Raw genomic sequence first — 24,069 nt, forward strand, 5'->3', positions numbered from 1 at the left:
CAGAGCAGGAGCCCTGGGGGGCAGCCAGTAGCCTGGGCTCATGTACTCCCGGGAGGTGGCCGGCAGCGGGCAGCCTGGTGCTCTGCAGACCTGCCAGTGCTGTCTGGGAACCTGCCAGGCTGCAGGCCCCAGCCAGCCCGGCTCCCCTCCCCACAGGCCTCAGGGTGCTGTCCCCTCCTGACCCTCCCAGAAGCCTTCAGCTGACAGAAAAGGTGGTTTCCGGGTCCCTCCCTCCACAGGAGGAGGAAGGTGAGACAGTGTCCAGGCCTGGACCGTGAGAAGTTGAGCTGGGATTTGACCCTAGGGTCGGCCAGCCGCAGACTCCTGCTCTGAGGATGAGGAGGATGGTGGCCTCCGGGCTGGCCTGTTGGGCTCTCGGCTGCTGGTTGGTGACTTGGCCCAGCTGCTGGCCCCCAGAGGGTAGGACCCCCGGTCAGGACCAGTCTCCAGAGCAGGCCTGCTGAGCGTGGGGACGCAGACGCCACCACGGCCTCAGCAGCCTGTGCCCTGAGGCCGCCTTGGGCACTGGGGTCTCCGGATGGTCGAGGAGGTGCTTGTTGTGGTGGGATGCCCTGTGCCGTGAGTTGGCAAAGTTCTATTCCCCCGGAGTTTGTAAGCAGCTGGTCCTGGGAGGGCCTGCTCTCAAGGCACGGGATGCAGGCTGCGGGACCACGGGAGACAGCAATGCAGACCCAGCCCCTCAGAGGGCAGGGAGGGCCACAGCTCCTAGGGGACCAGATCGTGTGGGGGACAACAGCCCAAGGGGACTCCCATTTGTGGGGACCACAGCCCACAGGGGGAACAGTGGCATCCTGCAGGCAGGATGGAAACCCAGGGCATCCACCCCGAGCCTGGAAGTGGTCAACAGGTGCAAGTGCAAGGTCACTTCTGTTCTGCCTTGGTGCCGGGCCAGGAGCAGTCCTTGCTGCGGTCGGCCATACAAACGTGGAAACGAGTGAGAGTGGAAGGCGGGGAGGACAGCAGCTTCTCCCTTGCTGGGTGGGGCCCAGTGTTGTCTGGGATGTGCCTTATTGTAGGTGGGGAAGGGGCCCCTATGAGTGAGCATCACCCTCGCCGCCACCTGCTCCCTCCATGGCCGCCAATGCCTAGGATGATGTCAGCCTCGTGCAGGCAGTGGCCTCCCTAAGGACTTGTAGATGAATGTCCCCCAAGTAGGGGGTGGACTATTGCTTGATTGCAGGGGACTAGGTCAAATGTGACAGCAGTGTGGCCATAGAGGGATGTTCCCAGGAGAGGGGGTCCAGCCATGTGAGGCCTGCTGCTAAGCCTCTCCTGACACATAGCCCATTCCCAGGTCCTGTACGCCACCTGCAGGTGACCGCTCTGTGAGGACCTGCCCTGCGGCCCTCTGCCCAGCGTCCGTCAGCCCCAGGTTACATGGTTTGGAAATGTCCTTGTCCCAGTGGCCTCCATGAAGGATCCCGAGGACCATTTGTTAGGTGGGTGGGCTAATAGCATTTCGGGGGGCAGACCATGCTCAGGGTGCTGTGGTTGTGTTAGAGGTAACGGGACTGGGAGTTGGGACCGTGTTATCAAGCGGGTAGGGCAGGGGGTCGGCAGGTATTGAAGGGCCTAAGAGAGCGAGGGCAGCAGACCTCAGAGTCTGCACGTCCTCTGCTCCCGCTTCTACCGAACTCACCCCCTGCCCACGTAGCTGACCCTCCACCACCATGGGGGCCAGTCCTGCCTGATCACGGGACACCTTCCGGGGGGCACCCAGACCCCTGCCCCATCTTCCTGTGGGGTCTCCTGGGCTGGGCGCCATAAGCCTGGGGATCCCCATGACCCCACCACTGAGTCTATTTAGGGACTGTCGACTGAAATAAAACCACACAACGTGAGAGTTGTGGGGTAAGTTTTATTGGGGGGTCAAATGAGGACTACAGCCTGGGAGACAGCACCCCAGAGAGCTGTGAGAAGCTGTTCTGAGGAGGCAGGGGAGAGCAGGGTGTTACATGTGGTTTCAGTGAAGAGGGGGTTGTGTGTGCAGTCAAGCACACATATAGGCAGAGGCTAGCTCCTCATCAGGGAAAGCAGTTGTCACCACTGATGAATTTAGTGTTTTTCTAGGTTGGAGGAGACACAAGAATTTAGGCTCATAAAATCTCATGAAAACATCTATCGGAAGGCCTGTTCCACCAGTGTTCCCAGAGCACAGAGCGCCTCATTCCTGAGCTCCATCCTGAAGTCCTTTCAGGGTGTGTCGGAGGTCAGAGGCTGCAGTGGCTCACAGTTGAATCCAAGCAGAGTTAGTTGGCAGTTGGCAACATGATCCAGTCCTTGTAGAGGCAGATGGCGAGTGCCAGTCTAGTTAGCAGGATGCTCTGTGCATCAGAAAGCCTGGGGCTGCCCCTCCCAAATCCCCCCAGATCCTGGCCCCCTTGCCCTTCCCCACTCTCCTCCCCAAGGCAGCCAGGTGTGCAGGCAGGTGAGGCCTCGGCTCCTCTCAAGCGCTCGCAGGTGCCCTTCCAGCAGAGGAAACCTGTGAAGCCCTCAGAGTCCGCTGCCGCTGTCTGTGCCTCCAACACAGCCAACATCGGGGGTCCTTGGCCTCGGGATCCATACCTTCCCTGTCCCCGTTACAGTGACAAGCCTTGTCCTGATGGCTGCAGGGATGGTCCATCACTCGTCAGATGTCTGTCTGTGTCCCGAAGTCCCCAGGCTCTGCCCTCTCCCTGCTTGAACCCCGAGTTAGACCCCTTTGCTCCCCAGACTGACCGCAGCCGCCCCCCACCCCCTACAGGCCCTCCCCCTGCCCAGGGGCAGGTCCACCTGCAGTTATGCTGCTTCCAGCTGAGCTGAGTGGCTTTGGGTTAAGCAGTGAGCAGGCAAGAGAACAGCAGGTGTGGAGGGGGCAGCACCAGGGTGGGTGGTGAGCACTCTGGTTGCCGATCCCCCCCGGAAGGCTGATCTTGTGGCCGGGCCGGATCGGACTGGTGCCGACACCTCCCACCACCCCTCTACTAGTCTCATTCCTTTACGTTTTGGAAAAACTCCCAGTGTGCAAAGTAGTTTCTTTTTCCATTTTAGGGAATTTTATCTCTCTTTTGACAGTTTTGTTTGCTAGTGTTTCTTTCATGTGACAGAGGAATGGTTTTGTTCTTTGGAAAGGCTAAGGGAACCAAATGAATACTGACATTTAGGTCTAGGGCCGAAGAGAAATCAGTTTCTTCCTACCACCAGTTATGCTGCGGGCATGAAAAGTGTAAAAGTGGAAAACAGTCACCATTGAATACAGATCTTTAGAGTACTTCGTGGCTCATTTGGCCAGAATAGAAGGAGTTACAGAGAAATAGGAAAGACAACGCCTAATGTTTTCTGGAAAAAGATGGCTTTTTGTACAACTGCATGCTCTATCCCCCACGTTCTTACATGTTGCTTTTATGGAATAAAAAGTTGAGTGTGTAAGTATATATATGTATATTTATGTATAACATATATTGTATAATATGTGAATATATTATTGATATATTACATGATTATAATATGTGAATATATTATTGAATGTGTATATTGAGTGGAATATATATATATATATATACACACACATATATATACCATTGAGTATATCACAGTAATTAATGGCCATGAAGAAAATTAGTTTTCTCAGATAAAAATACCGTATGAATAGCTTTCTTTTTGGAATACAATTTTCAGAATGTTTAACTGTAATTACACCACAAAGTGCAGGTTTACGGATGATTACACAGATCTTAGGAGGAGTGATAAAGACCACTATCAGAAAGTCTAATTGCATTACATTCATTCTAGATTAGACAGTTTGGTCGTTGTACAGTTTTTCAGTTTGTAGCATGTTTCATAAAAGTAGTAAATTGACTTTTCCAAGGATGTATTGTGCTTGAGTGTCCTGAGGGTGAAAGGAACATTTATTAACTATGTTCCCATGGCAAGAATATCCTGTAGGAATTGCATTGGACAAAGTAGTTGAATTCCAGCTTTTCTTTACTGTGATTTGTATCTCCTTTTCAGATTTGAGGGACTTTTGCATGTTTTTCTTGGCTCAACATCTGACAGGTGCATTGTCCCGCCTTGGTTTTTATCCCTTTCATTGTGGAATTGTTGCTATTTAATAGAAATTTCACACAGGGATACAATTCTTCCCAAATACATCACACCAATACCTCATTTTTTACATGATGAATAGAAACAGTACTTCCCAGGACTTGTGAATAGTAAACACTGTGACGGGCTCTCTAACAAACTAACTTACTTAGACTGATGTCTTACTGCTGCCCACTGAAATTCTGTGTGTGCTGTGTTCTGCCTCTTTAGTTTTAAAATTTGCAGTCATTCCCAATGTGTGAAAAGTTTCTCCTCTCAGAAAAGTGCACATGTTCATTCATTTTTAGGGGTAGACATTTAGCCAGCCACTGAAAGTAATACAAAACTAACGCAAAATACAATCATTCACCACAGGAGTTTGGATTTGTTGAATGATATGTAAACATACTGGCATAATTCCTGCCGCGGCAAAGCACCATAGAAGGCGACTTGTAACAGGGTGACATGCTCGTGCATTATCAGAGAACAGCTACTTTGAGCTGAGATGGTCAGGGGCAGCTATGTGACATTTCTGGGAGAGTAGAACCCAGATGGCCACCTAGTTTGTGGGCGTGTAGAGACCAAGGGGGGTTGAGGAATATACTTAGCAACATGAATGTAGCTTGTTAAGGAAAGTGAAGAGTTTGTCTTAGCTAAAGTAAAGGAGCTACACAGCGAAACAGTGACATCTGATGACCAGGGCAGATTGCATTGTGGAGGCTCTTAAAAAAGAAATTTTTCTGAAAAGCAAATCTAAAGATCCATTGAAACTCATTGAAGGTTTTTGAGTAGGTGAGTGGAACAGCAGAATACTGACTTAAGATAAATTGAGAGCACTGCTTACTAATATGTCTTCCCAGGATCATTCATGAACAGAGTTTCTCCAAAAGGCTCTCCTAGGTCAGATAAATGGGGAAAATACTGGGTGTCTGTACTGTGGGTCTTCTTTAAGACATTAATATGTTATTGGGCATTTTGATGTCCTAAAGGAAAAGACAGCATTTCCCAAACCTATTCGACCATGGGACACTGTCTAGGAAAACGGTGCGGGGACCGCGTTTCCCATATACTTGTGCCAGTCTGACTATGAACTGATATATGTAAGATGGGGACTGGTCTGTAATTTTAAATAACTCACTTGATTTACAGCTTAATTCTTTGTTCCCAAATTGGTAGCCATGCAAGGTCTCTCCGTTTTCTCCATGAGTGTGTCTGTTGTTTTGAGTCTTCTACTGCCAAGGAGTTAGGAGGTGGTGGGTTGTGGAATGATGCTTACCTGGCCCTCTGTGTCATCTGTGTACGCTGGGCGCCTGCTGAGCTTTTCTAGTTGTTGTCTGGACCTGGGGAGCTGGCCTGCACAACTGTTGCTGGGACATGTGTCATCACGTCCAGTGACTTTATTCCTTCCCTACTGTTCTCAGATTGATGGAATCATTTCACTGATCTGTTCCATGTTGAGGTGCAAGAAGTTCTGTGTGACTCTACCAGGCTCTGTCCTAGAGATGCGATTTAGCTGTTCTGTGAGGCCTTCCTGATTTCTCTTGGTTTCTATTCAGAAAATGGTGCAAATGTCCTATACGCCTCATTGTTGGGGGCTTTCCCCATGAGATTCCCACCTGAATCTTAATGCCATGAAGTGTTTTTGTTTCCTGCAAAACTGAATGTTTTAAAACTCACAGGCAACAAACAGCTCTGTTATTCCTCATATTCTTGTGTAACTTCTGTTCTCTGAGGAAATGATGTGTCTCTTAAGACAGCTTAAGACAGGGGGTAAGATAGAGGCAAGAAATAATGGGGGGGGGGAATACGTGATTATTTCAAAGATACTCCCTACCCAAACTTCTTAATACCCTATGGAAAATGCTGGTCTAAAGAACGGAGGGTTAACAACTCATGAAGAAGAGTAGGTGTGTGGTAGGAATGCCGTCTCAGGTTTTAAGTATCGTGTGTGGTCGATGAGTCACAGCCCTCAGTAAGTGATGAGTAACTCATTGTCTTTGTGGTCCTTCATGCAGTCCTGCCCTACATGGACTCTTGAAAAGCGTCTTGCTGTTGGGAACTCTTCCTCCACTGTATGAAGAAGGCCGAGCTAGCTTGCTGAAGAGATGGGGATCCACCTTGAGCCAGCACCAAGCAACAGACACGTGAGTCAGCCCCAGCTGAGCTGCCCGTCGACTGCCAGTGCAGGAAGTGACCTTAGTTGAGATGCAGACTCCCCAGATGAGCCTCCACCAAGGTGTTAATAAGGGCCATATGCAACTAAAGTGGTTCTCTAATCCATTTTTATTAAATGAACATAAACATGCAGAATAGAGGAGGAAGAAAAGTGAAACAGTATGTGAGGAATAAAGATAGAGCACAGGAAGGGTCGCATGAGATTATGGCCACTCCTCTTCTTCTGGGACTTCAAAAATCGTGGACAGACAAGTGCGTTGACCTGTGCTGGATGGGCATTTGGCCTCGTACTGCCCTTGTGGGTTTGTGTAAATGACTGCCACCATCATTCGTGTTGATTCCAGGCATCCTGTTGTCACTGATGAATTCAAAAACAGTTATCTTAGTAAAGCGCATTCTCAGGTACTAGACTCAACTAAATTCCTGATTAAATAGATTTTCCTAAAGATTTGCTCAAAGCAGTGAGATGAATGTCATAAAACCAAAAACTGTCAAAACTGCAAAGGGGTTGGGAGAGGCTTATAGCTCCGTGGTTCAGTGCGTGCTTACTGCCCATGAGGTCCTGGGTTCAAGCCCCAGTACCTCCATTAACATAAAAAACAAACAAACAGACAAACCAACCTAATTACCTGCCCCCCCAAATTCAAAGAGTCTCATGATTCATGTCCCCAGGTGCTGAGTCTAACCTCATTCATGAAATGGGCGGCGGCCAGTTAGCTGTGGTGCCTTGGGCTCAGACCGTCCTAGCTCAGGGTTCTCAGAGGAACTTCTCCTGGCCCTAGTAATTGCTTTTTTACAAATTTAGTTTCCATCCATGATTAATCTTGACAATAATCTTAAAATTTAGATGTTGTTTTTATTCACATTTTAAAGATGAAGGAACTGAAAGTGAGCTAAAATAGCTGGCCAGAGGTAACACAGCTGGTGAACAGGGGCCCAGGAGCTGACAGTCTGGAAAGGTGGTTTCACATCAAACCAAGTCCTGTGTTTCTGTCTGGTGCAGGTTCTTGTCAACCTGTTTCAGAGGCACTGGAACCTGTGGTACCTCATGTGCCATTAAGCAGGGAAAAAGGGGGTGGGGAGTAAACAAGGCAGTGCTCTGGGCCCCTCACTCTAGTTTCAGCCTGAGCACATCTCATATATGTGAGGCCCATTTAAAGTTTTGTTTGGAAAACTGTCCAAACACCGTATTATACCCTGATGTCTCCTAGTGCTGTACTAGCAGCTTCTGCAGTCAGGCCTGCCTTATCCTACGTATGGTCTCATGACGGTGTGAAAGCCGCCCTGACCTGAAGCAGGTGGAAATCACTGCTCTTGGATGTGATTTGGGCTCCAGAACAGCACTGTCTCCCATGAGCCCTGGCAGCCTTGCTGCCTTTCTCCCCAAAGCCAGTTACATGCTTCCCACACCCTGCAGCCTCCTCCCTGGTACTAGTGACGTCACCTTCGTCAGGAGTGGCCGCGCGCCCTCCCCAGAGGGGAGGGGTGTCTTCTCCCCAGAGCTGGAGGTGGTTCTCGAGGAGGAACTGGACCAGAGAAACCTGAAACACATGAGGGCAAAACGGGGTGTTTTCCATACGGCATCGTTATAACGTCAGTTCACACCTAACTCGTGGAGCTAAAAACTGTAAGAGAATTCTGAGGAAAATTCAGAGTTGATTAAAAAATGAGTCTACAAATCAGTTTTCTATAAGAAATAGTGATACTTTCAAGAGTACTTTGGGTACAGATTTTAAAACTCTTTTAATCAGAGGGTTAAAATTAGAATTTGTGGCCTCGTTCAATAGCGAACATTTTTGTAACGACGGTTACATCTTTAAAACTAGGACAGTTTTCAAGTGACCCATGAAGGATGCTTGAGGTGAATCTGTGTATTGTCTTACTAAATTTCATTTGTTCATTATTGTTTCATTTTCTCCAGTTTTATTGAGATAAGTTGACAAACATCTTACGAAAATTAATAAAGCATCCAATAGACAGAAACTTGAGAAATTTACTTCTTAAGTGAGGAAATATGTGAGAGTTCAGAAGCAGAGATTTGTGTGATTTTTCTTGGGAAGGAAGGAAGCAGCTGGAGAGGAGACGTGTCTGTCTCCACTTCCTCGTGTCGTGCTGGTTGTCGGGTTTAGCTTGGGGCAGAGCTGTGATCTGATTCGGCCTGTTGTGGCTCTGTTCGGATGTTCTGGAATGTTTTACTAGTCCCCTCAGCCTGCAGTGGGGGTGAAATAGGAGTCTAGTGTCCTTGTGAAGGACCACAGCTGGCAGAGGAAGGCCAGCGTGTGTGGAGCCGTGGGTGCTCATCTTGCCCAAGCCACCGCGATGTGCCAGCAGTGACCAGAGGAGCTGGGTGGTGGTGTCATTCTGTGATGATGAAACGATGGAACCTTTGCCGTAGTTCACACTCCCTCAGTGATTAGGCTGAGAGTTGAGCCTCGGCTGCCAGACCCCAAAGCTCAGGTTCTGTTCTGTCCCATCATCCTACTCTTATCACTCTGTGGTTGAGTCTCCTGGATGGGAAAGGAGAACTGCCTCCACTGCTCTCAGTTTCCCACGTAACAACCCACCACCTCCCCACACCCCACCAGGTCAGTGACTCTGCCCCTCCAGGGGAACGTTTTTAAAATGTGCACTTTAACAATCTGGTACATCATGGTTAGTATCTCATGTTTGAGGTTCAAAGTGGGGACCGTGCCCCACAAGACATGAAAATGAGAGGTCTCCTTACCATTTTTGTCAAGTCCTCTTGCAAGTGTGAACTGGTGGCATTAGGTGGACCCAGAAGGCTTGGGGCGATGCACTGTGCTAAGTTATATGATGTCATGTGATTGAAGGTGGAGTGGTGCTCGATGTTGTGGAGTGCTCCGAAAAGGTGTCTCAGGAGGTCAGCGTTGGCCTTTGGCAGCTTGTCCAAAAGTCTACAGACAGAAAAATGCACTTTTAAACAAAGCATGTCATTTTGCTTAGGAAGTGGAAATACAGAGACAGAGAACCGGGTACGTCTTTGTGAACCGTGCACACAGTCCTCTCTCGCTGAGTTCTAAGCATGAATGCATACAAAAATGTTGCATTGATTTCAATTTCTGGACCAGATCCTAACTTCTGTGGTTGATTAAGTGTTTAAAAAGTTAAGATCGTTACACTGGCAGATTGGTTCTCTAGCGTCTCTGTTTTGACCAGTGGATTTCATCTGCAGCCGTTCCGTGTCTTCAGCAGGTGGTAGCTAGTCTGGAGTCCACATTAATAAGATTAGGATGAAAACAAGAATTCAGTAACGGTTATAATGCCTGCATCTGTTTTTCAAGTACCTCCTGTGGGTAGCAAATGCAGCCCTTTGAACACTGGTCATGAGTTTAGTAGACAGAGCTGTGAACTATGAGCTGATGTTTTCCTAAGAGGGTGTTGGTTGTGTTTTCGGGGTGTGACCGTCATTACCTCCTGGTTGCAGTTATTTTTTCCTCTGGTTTTCCGTCATCAAGGATTCTGAGCCATTTGTCGAGCAGACTTGCTGTGAAAATCCCGCCTTCGATGTTCTGAAGGAAATCCTTCCGCAGATTAAAAAACACATATATTATTATGATAAATACATATTGGAGAAATAACAAAGAAAACATTAAGTTGAAAAATCCTGTTCAGGCCTCACTTTGTTCACAACTGCCAGTTTGTGACCCAGACAGAGCTGGGCTCTGACTACACACTCGCACACCCAGAAGGAGGGGCTTGGACTCTCTCCATCTAAAATTAGAAGCATCACAGCAGAGTCTGGACGGCAGTGAGAGTGGTGAGAGCCCCCGTCCACCAGCTGAGCTTTGCTCCCTGTGTCCACGTCAGCACCAGGCCCAGCTGGCCCTGTCTGGTGCTCACCCACCCCACATCCTGTGAGCGTCTGAGAAGCAACGCGCTCGCCCATGTTACTTGTTTACTTCACGCAGCGCTTGCTCTTAATTCAAGAAAGAGAGGTTCTGATGTAGAACACACACCCCTCACACTCTTGCACACGTATTACAAGAGAGCTGGGCTTTCTGACGCGAGGTGTGCCTGCTTCGTGGGGAAAAGCTACTCATCATAGCGTCAGTCTTCTTTTTTAAACTGTATAAAAGTTCAGTTTGCAGCCTTTTAAGCAGCAGGTGCTAAAAACATATAAAAATCCCCAGTGGGTGGTACCTGCATGTTCCCCCTTCCAGCTCCTTGAATGGAACATACCCTCCCAAATAGGACACTTAAAATTTCGATACATTGGAACTTCAGGCCTCTGAGTGTCAGGGCCAGAGGTACGCAAATGTCAGCTTCCTACGTGGGGGCCTGGAAAATGTGTCAGTTTAGAGGGCTGGTGAAGACATTTTTTTCTTTAATTAAAGTATGGTCAGAGACAATAGGTCAGTTTCTGTTGTAGAAGCCTTTATGTCACAGAAATGGGCCTATTTATGAAGTAGTGATTGTTTTCCCCTTGTGAGCAAGGTGGTAATTGCGTTGTTTCATGTATGTATTGATGGAGATTCTGGGGAGTGAACCCAGGACCTCGTGCGTGGTAAGCATGCGCTCTTCCGCTGAGCTGCGCCCTCCCCACCCCTGAAGTTGCCATGTTTTGTGCCAGACTGGGGGAGTTTCTGCATCACCGTGGTGGTTCGAAAGGCACACCGCGCTTGCGCTGGCCTCGCTCCACGGCCCGAGGCTTCTCTTGGTAGGAGCTTGTCCAGAAAGTGCCTCTGGGCAGCTGTGGCGCCTGCAGTGCGGTCGGCATTCTCCTGCTGCAGTCCTTACGGAGCTGCTGTGTGCGCCAGCCTCTCTCCTGAGCACTGCCGACGGAGCAGCGACGGCAGGGGACAAGGTCTCTGTCCACTCATCCTGTAGTGTGTGCTTGGTGTGCGGCACCTGCTCTTGCCATTAGGGCTTTTCTCCGGGTTCCCTCTGGAGTGACCCCAGCGTATTTGGAGGGAGGAAGCTCTCCAGCTGTGGCTGGTTGCAGGAGTCTGGAAGGGACAGCAGGGCCTGTGCCTCATGTGCACAGACTCCCTGCACTGGGGGCGCGTGTCTCCTCCTTCCTGGACCCTGTGCTGTGGATGCCACGGGTGAGGCTGCGTGCGTGAAGCCTGAACACGACTCAAGCAGAATCTGCCGAGGGTGTTGCTGTGGGACCTCTGTCTACAGACAGTTTAATGGCAAACTCAGTGTGGTGCTGATAGACACTCATTTCTGGTTTAGACCAACTCTCTGGTTACTTGACACATGGTATTATCACCGCCAAGTTTGCAAAGTCTGATTCCCCATTAAGAGCAGTCAACTTTAGGAAGCAAGAGCGTTAGGAGGGTCTAAGACATGTACCCACGAGTAGCCAGCCTCGTGCTAGTCTGTGCTTACAATGGAAAACAGACGAGAGCCTCACTCTTCCTAGATGATGGGATTAATTCCATGTGCACTGAGATACAGCAACACTCATCTTGCATTTGCACAGCTAGTGTGTAGTGCTATGGTGCGAGTGTGGTAGGGGTCAATTCGAAGTCATTTCTGAACTGTTGCTATTTATCCCACAATCAAATTATGATCCAACATTAATAGGAGACAAGGAAAGACCAAATGTAATGGCATTTCTAAGATAATTTTCATAACCTGTTTGTAGTCATTACTACATTAATATACTTTTGTTCAGAACTGATAATAAATACCAAGATGGATTCATTAAATCCTTTTTCTGTTCTGTGAGTCCCTTTGTAGAAATGTAGCTGGATACCTGACTTAGGTGTATAATTTCAAAATCAATGTATTTCTTCTATAAATTCTTTGCATTTTGAGAGCTTGAAACTAATTTTGACTGCTGCACCCACTTCAAAAGGCAGATTTATGAAATGAGGCTTGTGGTAGGAGCTGCTTACCATGGAAGTCTAGCCACGGGTGGTGGGTGAGAAACATAACAGACATGAACAAGGGAAGCCAAAGGCGGGAAAGGAGGTGACAGGAGGCACACGCGGAGCCGTGCTCCCTGCACACTAGCTTTAAAGTAAGTGCATTAGCAGACGGCGGAAGGGAGGACAGATTTCAGTGGCCTTACTGAGCATGTTTTGATTTATTGTAAAGTAGATGTTTACTTACTTGATAAACTTGTATAAGTATTTCCAAAAGCTTACTGTGAATTTTTTTTTGGAAAGTTCGGCTTCATTAGGAAGGCGGTAAGGGAGTCCTCAAAGGCGGAAAGCTTGTTTTGGGACATTCTATACAGGTGTGTGCTTTTGCATTTGTTACTTAGTTTTGTATTTGCATGGATTGTTCAGGAGTGAAGATGGGGAGAGGGTTGTGATGAAAAAGGAAAGTATACCTAGCGTGGGGCTGCTAACACCCAGAGTAGTTTCCTTAAATTTTGACTTTGTGTGGTGTTCTCCAGTTTCTCAGATCCTTCATCTAGGATGCCTGTTGCTCTTGGGCAGTCATGATGAAGGACGCCTCCTAGAGTTTCAGAGTCACTGTGTGTGCGGATAATGCTAGACGTTTCCCTACCTTTAAGACGGATGCCAGCACCAGGATGGACTCATCCTCCATGTTTACTGTGTCCCCGGAATCCAGCCTCTGCTTCAGGGCCCTGCAGGATGTTTTACTGGCATTTTTGAGGAAAATGCGCTTTGTGAGTGGCCCTTTCTGACTGAGAGTGGAAAGCATCTCCTAAAGGAAGGAAAAGAAAATATATGGCATTTCCTATCTCCCAGCCCAGAGCACACGCTTCTCCTCTATTGGAGAGACTGGTGGTGTGTGAGGGCCCAGTGCTGGAGCTGGAGGGACTAAAGCCAATTTAGAATTTTTTTCAGTGTCTCTACATGTATTTTCTACCCAGCAATCCATTTAACATTCATACGCTGAAACATTTTAAACGCTTGTTTAATCAGATTTTCCTTTTCAGTGAATGTACACTGTGAAGTCAGACATCTCTGCTTTGAGGCCTTTGTAGAGTCACCCTCTCCTTTCCAGTCCTGCCTCATTCTTCCCTGATACAGATGCTCTTGCCCAAGTATGGACATCTTTGCCCCATTCATTTTCTGTGTGTTTGTACCCCTTTTGGTGACCGTGTACCCCAATTCTGCTTTCTGTATTCCTCGCCGCTTTGAAATTGGGCTGAAACCCCTCTCCTCCCCTCTGGGTGCATCCCCTGCTCATCAGTCTTTCCTGTCCTTTTGCTGTGTGGCCTGCAGCACAGACAGGTGACAGGTGCTGGAGTCAGGGAATCCAAGGAACCTGGAATCTGTTATATGCTGTTTATGTGACCTTGGGCACAGCACATAGTTTCCTGAGGCCTTTTTGTTCTTCCTTTTTGAGGATGGTGATCATCACAGCTACTCTAAATTTGCTGTGAAAGATGCAAGGACTAGGGTAAGCGGTAACATGTAACTAGTATGATACATTTCTTCATATCTAGCATAAAATTTCTGACATCTAGTGTAGTGCTCTGAGAAACACTGGATGGTGAATAAATGTTAATGCTGACATTTTGGTATACAAATTGAACAGAACACAGACCAGACTGTGTGACTTTCACTTGACACCCTGTCAAGATTAAGCAATTCATATTTGCCGAAGAATGAGTCTTTGTATACTTTAACCCTCGTGTTACAAATCAAATGTATGTGAGAGCTGAGCTGTAAGATTGAGTAGACTCAGATGGAGGAGACTTGAGACTAGTGTGCAGTTCAAGGAAGGAGACGAAGAGGGATGATGAGGGTGACGGGGACTCGCAGCATTTCATACCCGCAGAGCCCGTTGTAATGGGTCTGAGCAAGTGGATGTAGGTCTTTGCTGAAACCAGTGGAATGAACAAGAGCAATTTTTACTGCTGTATGTGCTTTCTGACTCTGCGGTATTGACATCAGATTTTATTCTCTGACATAATATGAAGAAACCTTCTCAGCCAAAGGCAGGGGCTGTCTAAAGAATGCTCCACTTGGTGATGAGTTTGGATGAGAACACGTGACCTGTGAGTGCTCCCCTTGTCAGGAGGGCTACAGAAGATCAAAAGGAGACCCACCAGAACTGGGGCGGGCAGCTTGTCGTCCACACACACGTCCCCCAGTGGAGCTCCAAAAAGCTGTCCTCGCTTTGCAGATGGTGGAGGTGGGCGCTGGTTGTCCTGGCGAGGGCGGGGGCGCCGCCAAAAGGCCCAGTTGGTGACATAAGTTCTCTTAGCTGTTTCGCGAAGTGAATGTAATGAAGAAGAGAGATTATTAGTAGTAATAGTTTAATTCACTTAACCTTATTCCCACTATTTCCATGTTACAGCACCTTTCTTGTCACAGCTAGAAGCGAGAGAAACTGAGTCCCTTGTATAGAATTTCCCGCATGCTGACATTGGCTACTTGGCTTCTTGTGGTGTGCATGTGTCCTCCTTCCCCAGGCCCCGCAGACTGCTAGTGAAGCCGAGAGGCTTGATCAGTCTCCGGGGTGACTGTCCCAGTGACAGCGCTTCCCTTTACAGCGCTCTCTCCTGCCTCTGCCCTGCGTCGTGGGGGGTCACTTAAGCTGTAGTTACACAAGGTTCACAAGGTTCCTGACAAGTATTGTCAGCAGATTCTAGTGTCAGATGTCACTGTAAACGCTAAAAAGTTTGATATTCCCTAAGAAGCAGAGTGTGGTAATCACCTACTTTTGTAAGAGGTTTCCTCCCACTCTGAGATTTTCTGTTTGGCTTTCTGAGTAGCCAACGACGGTCAACTCCTCCCATCGAAAGGGTCTGCCTTTCGTGACACAAGCTGCCTGGCCCTAGAATCCTCAAGGCCACTTCAGCCTAAGGCCATAACGGAATCCAGTTCAACTCCATAACTTTGCACCACTGGAATTCTTCCATTGCAGCTGCGTCTAAGTCCTACAGTCATCTGACCACCTCCCGTGAGGGTCTGAGATGCTGGACCAAACACTGGGACAGGTACGATGTGTTCCCAGGCTGAAAAAAGCTCATGTGTTATTAAGACACACAGTAATGAACACACACAATTTTATGTAGGAAGAGCTCCAGGGAGACACATAGAAGGGCAGTCGGCCTGGAGGAACACAGAGAAGGGCAGTCGGCCTGGAGGAATCAAAAGAATCAAAAACTGAACCTTCCTAGACATGAGTTGGGTCTTGGTTTCAGACATTTAGGGTTTCTCTGAGCTTGAGCTTGGGTGGGTACTGGGTGCCCCCCTATACTGTCCCTGCACCCCCACATGGAGAAGCAGCTCTGCATGAGTCTGGTTTCAGGAGCAGAGACGTGAGCCGAAAGAAGACACCTGAGGGAGGGAAGGGGCTCACCTCTCCCCTGCTGGCTCCTGGCTGGGTGCCTGGGCTTAAGGACGAACTGGCCTTGGGTGTCTGGGGACCTCTTCTCTAAGAGGATGGCCTCCAGGAGGGCAGAAGGAGAGGCGGAGTCCTCTGGTCCCTGTGGCAGGAGCGCAGTAGCTGGAAGGTGGCTGGTTTTAATGCCAAATGGGTTTTCGTGGCCTGTGTGGAGATAAAGTAAATATGGATTCAGGCTGCTGGCGATGGGTGTGATCAGACCCACCTTACCATGAGCGTGGGCAACACACTGATGTGGCTGCCGTTCTCCTAGGGGCTCTGGGCAAAGAAGTCTGTGCCTCCTGAATGAGCATGAAGTGGGGTGACCTGAAGGACCCCCTGCAAAAGCCAGGTGCCCAAGCAAGAGTTTGAGAAGGAAAGAGAAAGCTGTTCTCAGACACGGTGCTTGGCTTGAATGTGTAGCCGTGTCAGTGCGTCGCACAGCGTTGACTTCCCCTGTGTGTCCCTCTGAGGGTGCTGCTGGCCTCCTAGTTTCTGCCTTGACAGGCACACTAGGTCTGTATGTCTCAGGCAAGTTACTGGCCTCAGATCCCTCCTTTCAACCACTTGACCCCACTTAGACTCATAAGGGCCAAAGTAATTCCTTAATAACAATTGGTGCTTAATGTTCTTTACAGAATGGGGCTGTGTGTGTGAGGAATTGCTATGCTCTCTGTCGCCTCACGCACGTCAACTCAACAAACAGGTTATTCATTTTGTCAGCTCAGTAGCCAGAGCTGCTCAATAGCAGCAGGGAGGTTTGTCTCTGCTGCCTTCCCCTGAGGGGGACCCTGCCGGGGAAGGATTAGACATGACGCTGCAGGTTGTTGGAAACTCAGAAGCCAAGTGCAGATCAGTGTTTACAGAATGGAAAACTTGGCAGGAAGTCACTGGGAGTTGCCAAGTGATTTGTTTTGCTCGTTCGTGCTTTAGTATCTTTGGCTCCATGGAATCCTCAAGGCCCCTGTGCATTGATGTGGATTTCATTTTTAAAGAATAGAATGAATGTTCCTTGTCTTCGAGTTCAGACTTATTGTTGAATGTAACTTGGGGAGCTCTTGCCTTTGCTTTTCATGTGGTGCAGATGCAAGTTCGGTGCTCTGTTCAGAACAAAAATCATAGTGACTTGCAAGTTTTAGTACAAAGGAAGCTTCCATGACATCAATAAAATACAAGCAATTGACCAGGATTGAGAATTCGGAGCGTGTGAATACTGCCCGCGGCGCGACTGCTCAGGTGTCATCATGAATGACAGGCTCTTAGGGATTCATAGAGCAGCCGTGCTGTGTGAAGCCATCCTCAGGCTACAAGTTGTCACATATGTTGATTGTATGTGATTAATGCCTTTTATTTAAATATACCTAAGTATTCAGTTTTTTTCACTTTATTGCTGACTAACATTTACAAAGATGTCAACATTAAAAGGAATCATGTATAGTTGAGGGGACTTGAGTTCTCAGCTGTGTATTGGTGACCCCATATATTCTAAGACTAGGAATGTACATTTCATAGGAAAAGCTTGGTTGTTTGGAGTTTCCAGATCATTTGAAAGTGTACTTGAGATCGCTAGAAAGAGAGTAATAGCCCCGTAGGATTTTTTAATAGATTTAAAAGAAAGAAAGAAAGAAAGATACTGCCTGTAAGATGGGGTGCCCTAGGTTTTGTAGCAGGAGTCACGGTTCCCACGACTGTATTGCAGGGTCTGCTGCAGACCCTGTCCTTCCCCTTGTTTTAATCCCTCTATTTTCACGGACCACCCTGCACAGACTTCCTGATCCATGGAGAGGTGTCATTATGTCAGCTCATTTGTTCTAGTAACTGTTTTAGGAGAAGTGTGATCTATTTATTGAAAAGCTCAAGGGCAGTGCTGGTGAAGTCAGCTGGGGAAACAGCCAAGTGCAGGTGCTTCAAGCCTCGAAGACTTGAAGCGTCTGAGTGTGATTATGTCAGTTTTTCTTCTCTGATGGTGAGAAAAGTTTTGGGCATGAAGGAGATACTCACTAAATACTGGATCCATAGGCACAGCTGGATCTTAGAAGATTCTTGTAAAATAGAGGCTACTTAGTGGTTAGGAAGTGGAAGAGAGAACTTGAACACTGGAATGTGGAAAATAACGTGTGAGGAAAAGATACTCTGATTTGTGTTGTTTTCATGCCTACGTAATGAAGGAAGGAAATGAGTAAGTAAATTAATAAAGGTTTTCGAGGTAGCTGTGTTTGTCAAGTAAAAAAAGTAGTGGAGAAAAATTCACTTTCTGTCCCCAACTAGACTATAAGCTGGAGAAAGAAGAGATGTTATCCATGCCGTAGAGCAAGTGCCTGGGGTCATTGAATAAATGTATGAGTGAGTGTTGCACGGGAGTTTCATTGTTGAGGGTATTTAAGCTTCAGACTGACTGTCACGTTGAGACTTGAGGGTTATAGTTTTTTATGCAATCAGCCCACCTTAGGTTTCCCCTGACACTTACCAATGAGTGGGTATGAGGCGTTTTTCTTGCCAGCAGTCACCCACAGCTGGTAGTCTTTCTCAGAGCCCTTGGGGACAGAAAAGAACTATGTCACTGCAGATCTTTCCCAGTAGGTACTTGAACACATTTCTTTAGCATTCGTTATGTTTCCAAAAAGGAAGAATTTGGGCTGTAGAAATGGTATTTCATCCAGGGGGGTGAAACAGTTTTTGAGTTAACAGCCCTGGTATCAGTACTAACTCCTGGTCCTTCTTGCCGCCTCCAATAGTCCATGTGAGATTTTTGTCTCTTTTGATAAAGGCTGAGGATCTGTGGTGGAACCACAGTGCAAACAGCCCTTTCCTTTGTGGGCGGTCCATGACATAAAAAATCACAGGAATGCCCCTCCACTAGGAATGGAAAGTCTAATCTCAAGAGTCCTCCCTTTTACTGTCTCCAGACTCCTTAGAGAATGTTAGCTTTTCCTTTAAACACCCCTGCCCAGACTAGCATGTCGTCCAGAGCCACGTACTCTGCCAAGACTGTTCTTGAGCAAGACAAACTTGAAAGGCAGCATCGGCTCAGCAGCTGGGAGCAAAAGGAGGGAAATGCCCAAGAGGGCTGGAGACGGGAGAGAAATGTCTGCCCAGTGGCTTTGGTGGCGCCCAGCCCCGTGCCATGGGGACAGGAGACAAGGACTCTGACCTAGAGCACAAGTGAGACACAGAGAATACTCTCTCCCAGCAGAATGACTGCCTAGAAATGCTGGAAATCCCATTGGACACAAGGTTAGACCATAAGGGCTTCTGCATTATTGTAGAGAGTCCTCTACGGGAAGGTAAAGCAGAACGTGTGTGAAACAGTGCTGGTCGCAGGTCCTGTGCTTGTCATGTCTCAGTAGCAGGATGTTTTCCCATTTACAGAGAATCGTATGTAAGCAGGGGTGCGTCCTTCAGTTCTGTCCATCTGAACGTCAGTCTCCCCCCCGCCTTTTTTCCCTTGCACAGCTTCATCCTGTAATGAAGCCGTGTCTTTCACCAAAAGCGTTTTACGAGTGACAGCAGACATAGCAAAACATAAAGGAGCAGAGACTGGAAGGCAAGACAAGGTGAAAGCGCTGTGTACACGCACGTCCCCAGATCCATGGTCTTACCGCAACTTGTCTCCTTTACCAACGGACAAGAGGCATTAGCTGCCTCCTCTGCAGGACCTGCCTCAAGGGGATGTGGCTTCTAGCCAGCGATCCTTATGCCAAACTTACAGCAAAACAGCTCATGTAGGATTTATCATAGCAAGATAGAGTCCTCAGGTGACAATCAGGAGTCGGGGTATAGGGACAAAGATACAGAAACAACAGTCCAATAGAGTAGGGACTATCTGGAGTCATGGACATAGTGTACTGTCTGGTATATAATGTACACAATAAAGAGGGTGTTATTAGTTCTCTAAAGTTACCGCCTGCATTCGTTATGTTATCACTTTGAACTCGCACAGAATTTTAACGGGAATACAAGACTAACACTGTTGTGCAGGCTGATAATCCAGCTCTGCTGCTTTCAGTTTCTAAATTCAGGGGGACAGAATATGACTTACCTGTTTGTAATAGTCTGCTGTCTCATGATGGGAGGTACACCACACACACACACACCCGTGTCAAAAATAAAATTTGGTTTCTAAGTAAAAAGAACTTGCAGGTAACTTACAGTGATTCCCAGCTTTGACAGTGAGAGGTTGATGACATCATTCACTGTGTGTGTATTCAGTATTTTTATTGTTATAGACTGTTAAAAAAATGAGAAACATTGCTCTAAATTAAAAAAAATTAAAACAGGTGAGTAGATAATTACTGTAATATTATGATCTATATTCTACAGGCAAAGCTTGCATTGAGGCAGTGACACAGTGCAGTACATGTAGAGCCCAGCCCCCGATTATAACTGACTTTCATTTGTTTTTGTAACACGAAGCTAGTAAACAGCATTCCAGTAAAATAGGTGTTTCTTTGAAAGGATTTGTGGGTCACAAAATATGACAGCTTAAGCTAGAAAGAAAGCTGAGAATTCCAAGAGGGCACACGGGTTGTCCCGCAGCGCATCACAGCAGGTTCAGTTAATGACATGGTGGGGACATGAGTGGTCAGTGTTAAATTTGCTGAAACTTGGAGCTGTCTGTCTGGTGGGTATATGAGAGAATATCCTTAAGTGTTTAAGGATATTGGGCCATGGTGTGTCTATGATCCTCAAATATTTAGACACATACACGTACAGAGTGTAGTAGAGGGGACAGCAAGAAATCAAGCAAAACGTTGCTAAATAGGTTTATGTAGGTAAAGGGTATTTGGGGTGATCTTTTGCGTATTGTTTTCACTTTTGTGACTTTTCTGCAAGTTTGCTATTTTTTGCAAACATTACATCACAGGAAAAATAAAAACTGGAAACAACCCAAACTACAATTATGTAAGTGGTGGTACATTTAGAAAACAGTGTTTTATTCCAATAGGAAAAACCTGCTTGTGAAAATCACTCTATTACCAGCCAGTGTAGTTGCTGTTAGAAGGACCTGGAGACATAGTACGGACACTCCACAGGCACTGTTCTTCCCATGCTGAAGTGCTGTTGCTGTGGTGGGCTCTCCTTGCTTCATCTTGCCTAGGGCCCACTGTTTATATATGCAGGGACACACTTTCCCAGGGAAATCCATGTTCCCACATAGTGCTTTCTAAATACTCCCTCCTCCCCTGCCCTCTCTTCCTTTCTCCCTTCCATTCCCCTGTCCTCTCTTTCTGTCTCTCTATCCCCTTTCATTTTACTAAGTCAGGAACCTGGAATTTAAGTTACTGGTCCTGAAAGCACTTACAGAGGCACAGTTGTTGATGTCCTCAGTAAAGATTTTCAGTGGAATGGTTTTTGGCTGCTCCTTCTCCTTGGCGAGATCGATGTATCTAAAGTGGAGTCAGTGAATTAGCCCTTAGCTTGTTTCAAGTCAATCCTTAAAGTATACTTTGTTATTTTTGAAAAGCGTATGGATAGATTCAGCAGAATCAAATCAGGGGCTGGGAGAAAAGATGCAGAAATATTTCAGGAAAATAAGACGTGACCCAGAAAAGAACAGGTTGCCTTGTCATGTAAGATTTGGGCAGCAGAGCCAGTCCTCAGCTTTTCTTGCCTAGATGAGAGGGCCCTCGGCACCTTCCCGGGTTCCAGGGGAGGAAGGCACAGTTGCTTTGAGAACCACTCAGGACAGTAAGTAAGCTGCGTTTCTGGGAATTGAGTGTATATATTGAGAATCGTGTTAGCGCCAAGCATTAGGACGGAGAGAAGGGGAACAGGAGAGATGAACAGTATGAGCAAAAAGAAGCAGAATGTGCTTGTAAGGGACAGCGTGTCAGTTACAGGAGCAGCCCGGGCAGAGCTCCAGGGGTTTGAGGGCCATCTGACAGTTCCCACCAAGCGGAGGAAGGAGAGTGGGGGGGCCCTGCCTGGAAGGGATCTGTGCTCTTTTCTCATGGATTAAAGATGTGCAATACGCGTACTGACAAAGTACCTCTCAAGGAAGGTGCGCCATTTGTCCCTTCTTTCTGAAGAACTGCAAGATTAAAAATTGAGAGAAAGAAATTAAACCGCATAAAATTCTTGTACTGACATGTTAAACACTGTTCCGATAAATGTATCAGCGTCCTGTGGTTACTGATGGGGCTGCATGTGTCAGTGTTACCTCCTCATAACTGGGCTTGTGATGGGCCCTGCTCTTTTATAAGCAGTGCTAGAGCAATGGGAAGTAGGTCTTAGAGTGGGAGAGCAGTTGGTTTGAAATGTAAACCCCTAAGTGCAGCTCTGTATGATGCAAGCTGTGTCATCGTGGGCGAGTCACTTAACCACTCTGAGCTTCAAGTTCCGACACTGAAAAGGGGTTAATCATACCCCAGAGTGTTCCCTCAGCTGAGGTGCCATTTACAGGTAAAGAGCTGCAGTATTTGAGTTACATCATACTTAAGAATTGGCGTTTGAATGGAACTCTTGTGTTCCATTCACATCTTTTTATGAAGAAACCCTGCCATACTGTATTCCTTTATATGTAGAGCATCTGGCCAGTTGTAATTCATTAAATGAGTGCTTCATGACTGTAACCCTCTGGTGAAGGTCAATCTGCCTATTGCTAAATTAGAGATTCCTGTTGTCTCTGCTACAGTCTCTGCAGCATTTTAATCTCCAAAGCTGAAACGCTTTAACGTCCATTCCCACATGGACTTACCTCCTACTAGGCTTTTATTTATTGTGATAAATCACACATACCGGCAGATTGCCCATTCGTGACCTTCAGTACATCAACAGTGTTGTGCAGCCATTACCACGGTCTCGTTCTGGACTGTTTTCATCACTCAATAGCAAAAGAACTCTTGTGTCCATTGAGCACTGACTCCCGATTCCACCCCGATCCTCAGCCCCCACCCCACCTTTTGTTTATCCATTCCTCAGTTGGTAAACACTTAGGTCGTTTCTTTTTTTTTTTTTTTTTGGCTACTGTGGATAATGCTGCTCTGAACATTTCTGTATAAATTTTTGTGTGGATGTATCTGTTCATTTCTCGTGGCTGTTGTAAAGGGGCTGCCACATTTTATTTTCCCGCCAACAGCACTGCTCCTGCCTTTGCCATCACCGTATCAGACCCAGTTCATCGGGGAAGTAGAATGCCCACTGATCTCCCCACCCTGCATATGTGCATGAACACAGCTTGTAATGACTCGGGCCAGTCTGCAGAAGAGTAAAACAGCAAGTAGCCAGGCACTAGGTGCCAGGCAGTGTTACTGCCTTATGTGTGTTTATGCAGCCTTTATAACCAGTATAACATGTAAACATGGCTTTTTCATTTCCCCCCTTATTAGAAAAAATGTTTGTTGGACATTACGTTATCAAAACCTTTGTATATTCCCAATTGAAACTGCCTCCTTTCACTTGCAACATGGAAACGGTATTAAATAATAGCATTAATCTTTAGAGAAATAATTCATTGAAAGAAAATATGTAGAGAATGATACAAAGACATGATTCTTCCCAGAAAGCTTTGGGAATTTTCTTTAAGTCAACAGCTGCAGTCTAGAATTTCATACATTAACAGCCTGGTAACATTGTAGTTGTCTTTACGATGATAGGTGAGATTTTGGTAGCACAGGGTGAGGAGGGCAAGACAGAAGAGTTGAGTGCGTGTGACGCACACTCGATGTGCACGAGGAGAATGAGACTTGGGCTGTGGTTGTTGCAGGTGGCACGTGTGAAAGTTGCATGACCCCCGTGAACGCAGAAGTGCTGACTCAGGATGGCCACGTTCCCCGTCCTCACTCTAACCAAGAATGTCTTGGTAAACTGACCTGCTCTCCATGGAATCATACCTTTGTTTGAAGATGGTGACCTGTCTACAGACACCAAAGAAGATAGTCCGTGCACAGCAATTAGGACTATCTAATATATGATGATTCATTTTATTCCTATAATTAAATCCTGTCTTTAAAGGAATTCACTTGGGAGTGTAAAGACAATTTTTCAAATGTAATTGGACTACTTGATAGTACTTGGTCAAGAAAGACATTGCAGGGATTTAGAAACAGAGATGCTGTCTGGGCATCGGGGGCAGGCTGTTAGAGAGGGCCCTGGACACTTGACCTCGTGATCCTCCTTCCACTTACAGGAACACCACAGACACGTGACGGTCCCACTCCCCACGGGGCTCCTGTAGCCCACTTGAAAAACCACGGATCAAAACTAAAGGAAAGTCCTCCAGTAGCTCCCCCCATTTACCATCAGTTGCACCTAAAACCCTTTTTGAGGGGCACGGTGTACGGCATAACACGTGTCATCATGGGAGGTCAGAGAGTGAGTCACTGACTGAATATATAATCTAATTAAAATATTTTCCTTCCAAACTCATGTAATAGACAGGACCAAGCTATAGGTCTTACTTAAAAGTGGCCACAAAGTTGACCGTGGGCCAGCCCAAGACGAAGGACTTGGGGGCATTGATGGCTTCCCCTGCTTTATTTGTGCAGTCGCCCATCCACACGTTGTTCAATGGGATTTCGTATTTGA

At 47.0% G+C, this 24,069-nt stretch overlaps 1 protein-coding gene and 1 pseudogene across 1 annotated transcript; one reads left to right on the plus strand and one right to left on the minus strand.

Annotated features, from left to right (window-relative positions):
• LOC102545890 (ubiquitin-conjugating enzyme E2 variant 1 pseudogene) overlaps positions 1–24,069 on the plus strand; it is a 61,105-nt pseudogene that overhangs the window by 13,435 nt on the left and 23,601 nt on the right.
• On the minus strand, positions 6,349–24,037 carry LOC140688979 (rho GTPase-activating protein 20-like). Its single transcript, XM_072948970.1, has 12 exons — positions 23,943–24,037; positions 21,533–21,574; positions 20,846–20,930; positions 19,693–19,770; positions 18,011–18,077; positions 15,520–15,708; positions 14,261–14,418; positions 12,745–12,906; positions 9,691–9,800; positions 8,984–9,173; positions 7,703–7,799; positions 6,349–6,616 (listed from the first exon to the last, which is right to left on the minus strand). The coding sequence occupies exons 1-12, from the start codon at positions 24,035–24,037 to the stop codon at positions 6,462–6,464; spliced, it is 1,428 nt and encodes a 475-aa protein (XP_072805071.1). The 3' UTR covers positions 6,349–6,461.

Source organism: Vicugna pacos, chromosome 24 (assembly GCF_048564905.1).
Source record: "Vicugna pacos chromosome 24, VicPac4, whole genome shotgun sequence".
In the NCBI taxonomy this organism is placed as follows: Eukaryota; Metazoa; Chordata; class Mammalia; order Artiodactyla; family Camelidae; genus Vicugna; species Vicugna pacos.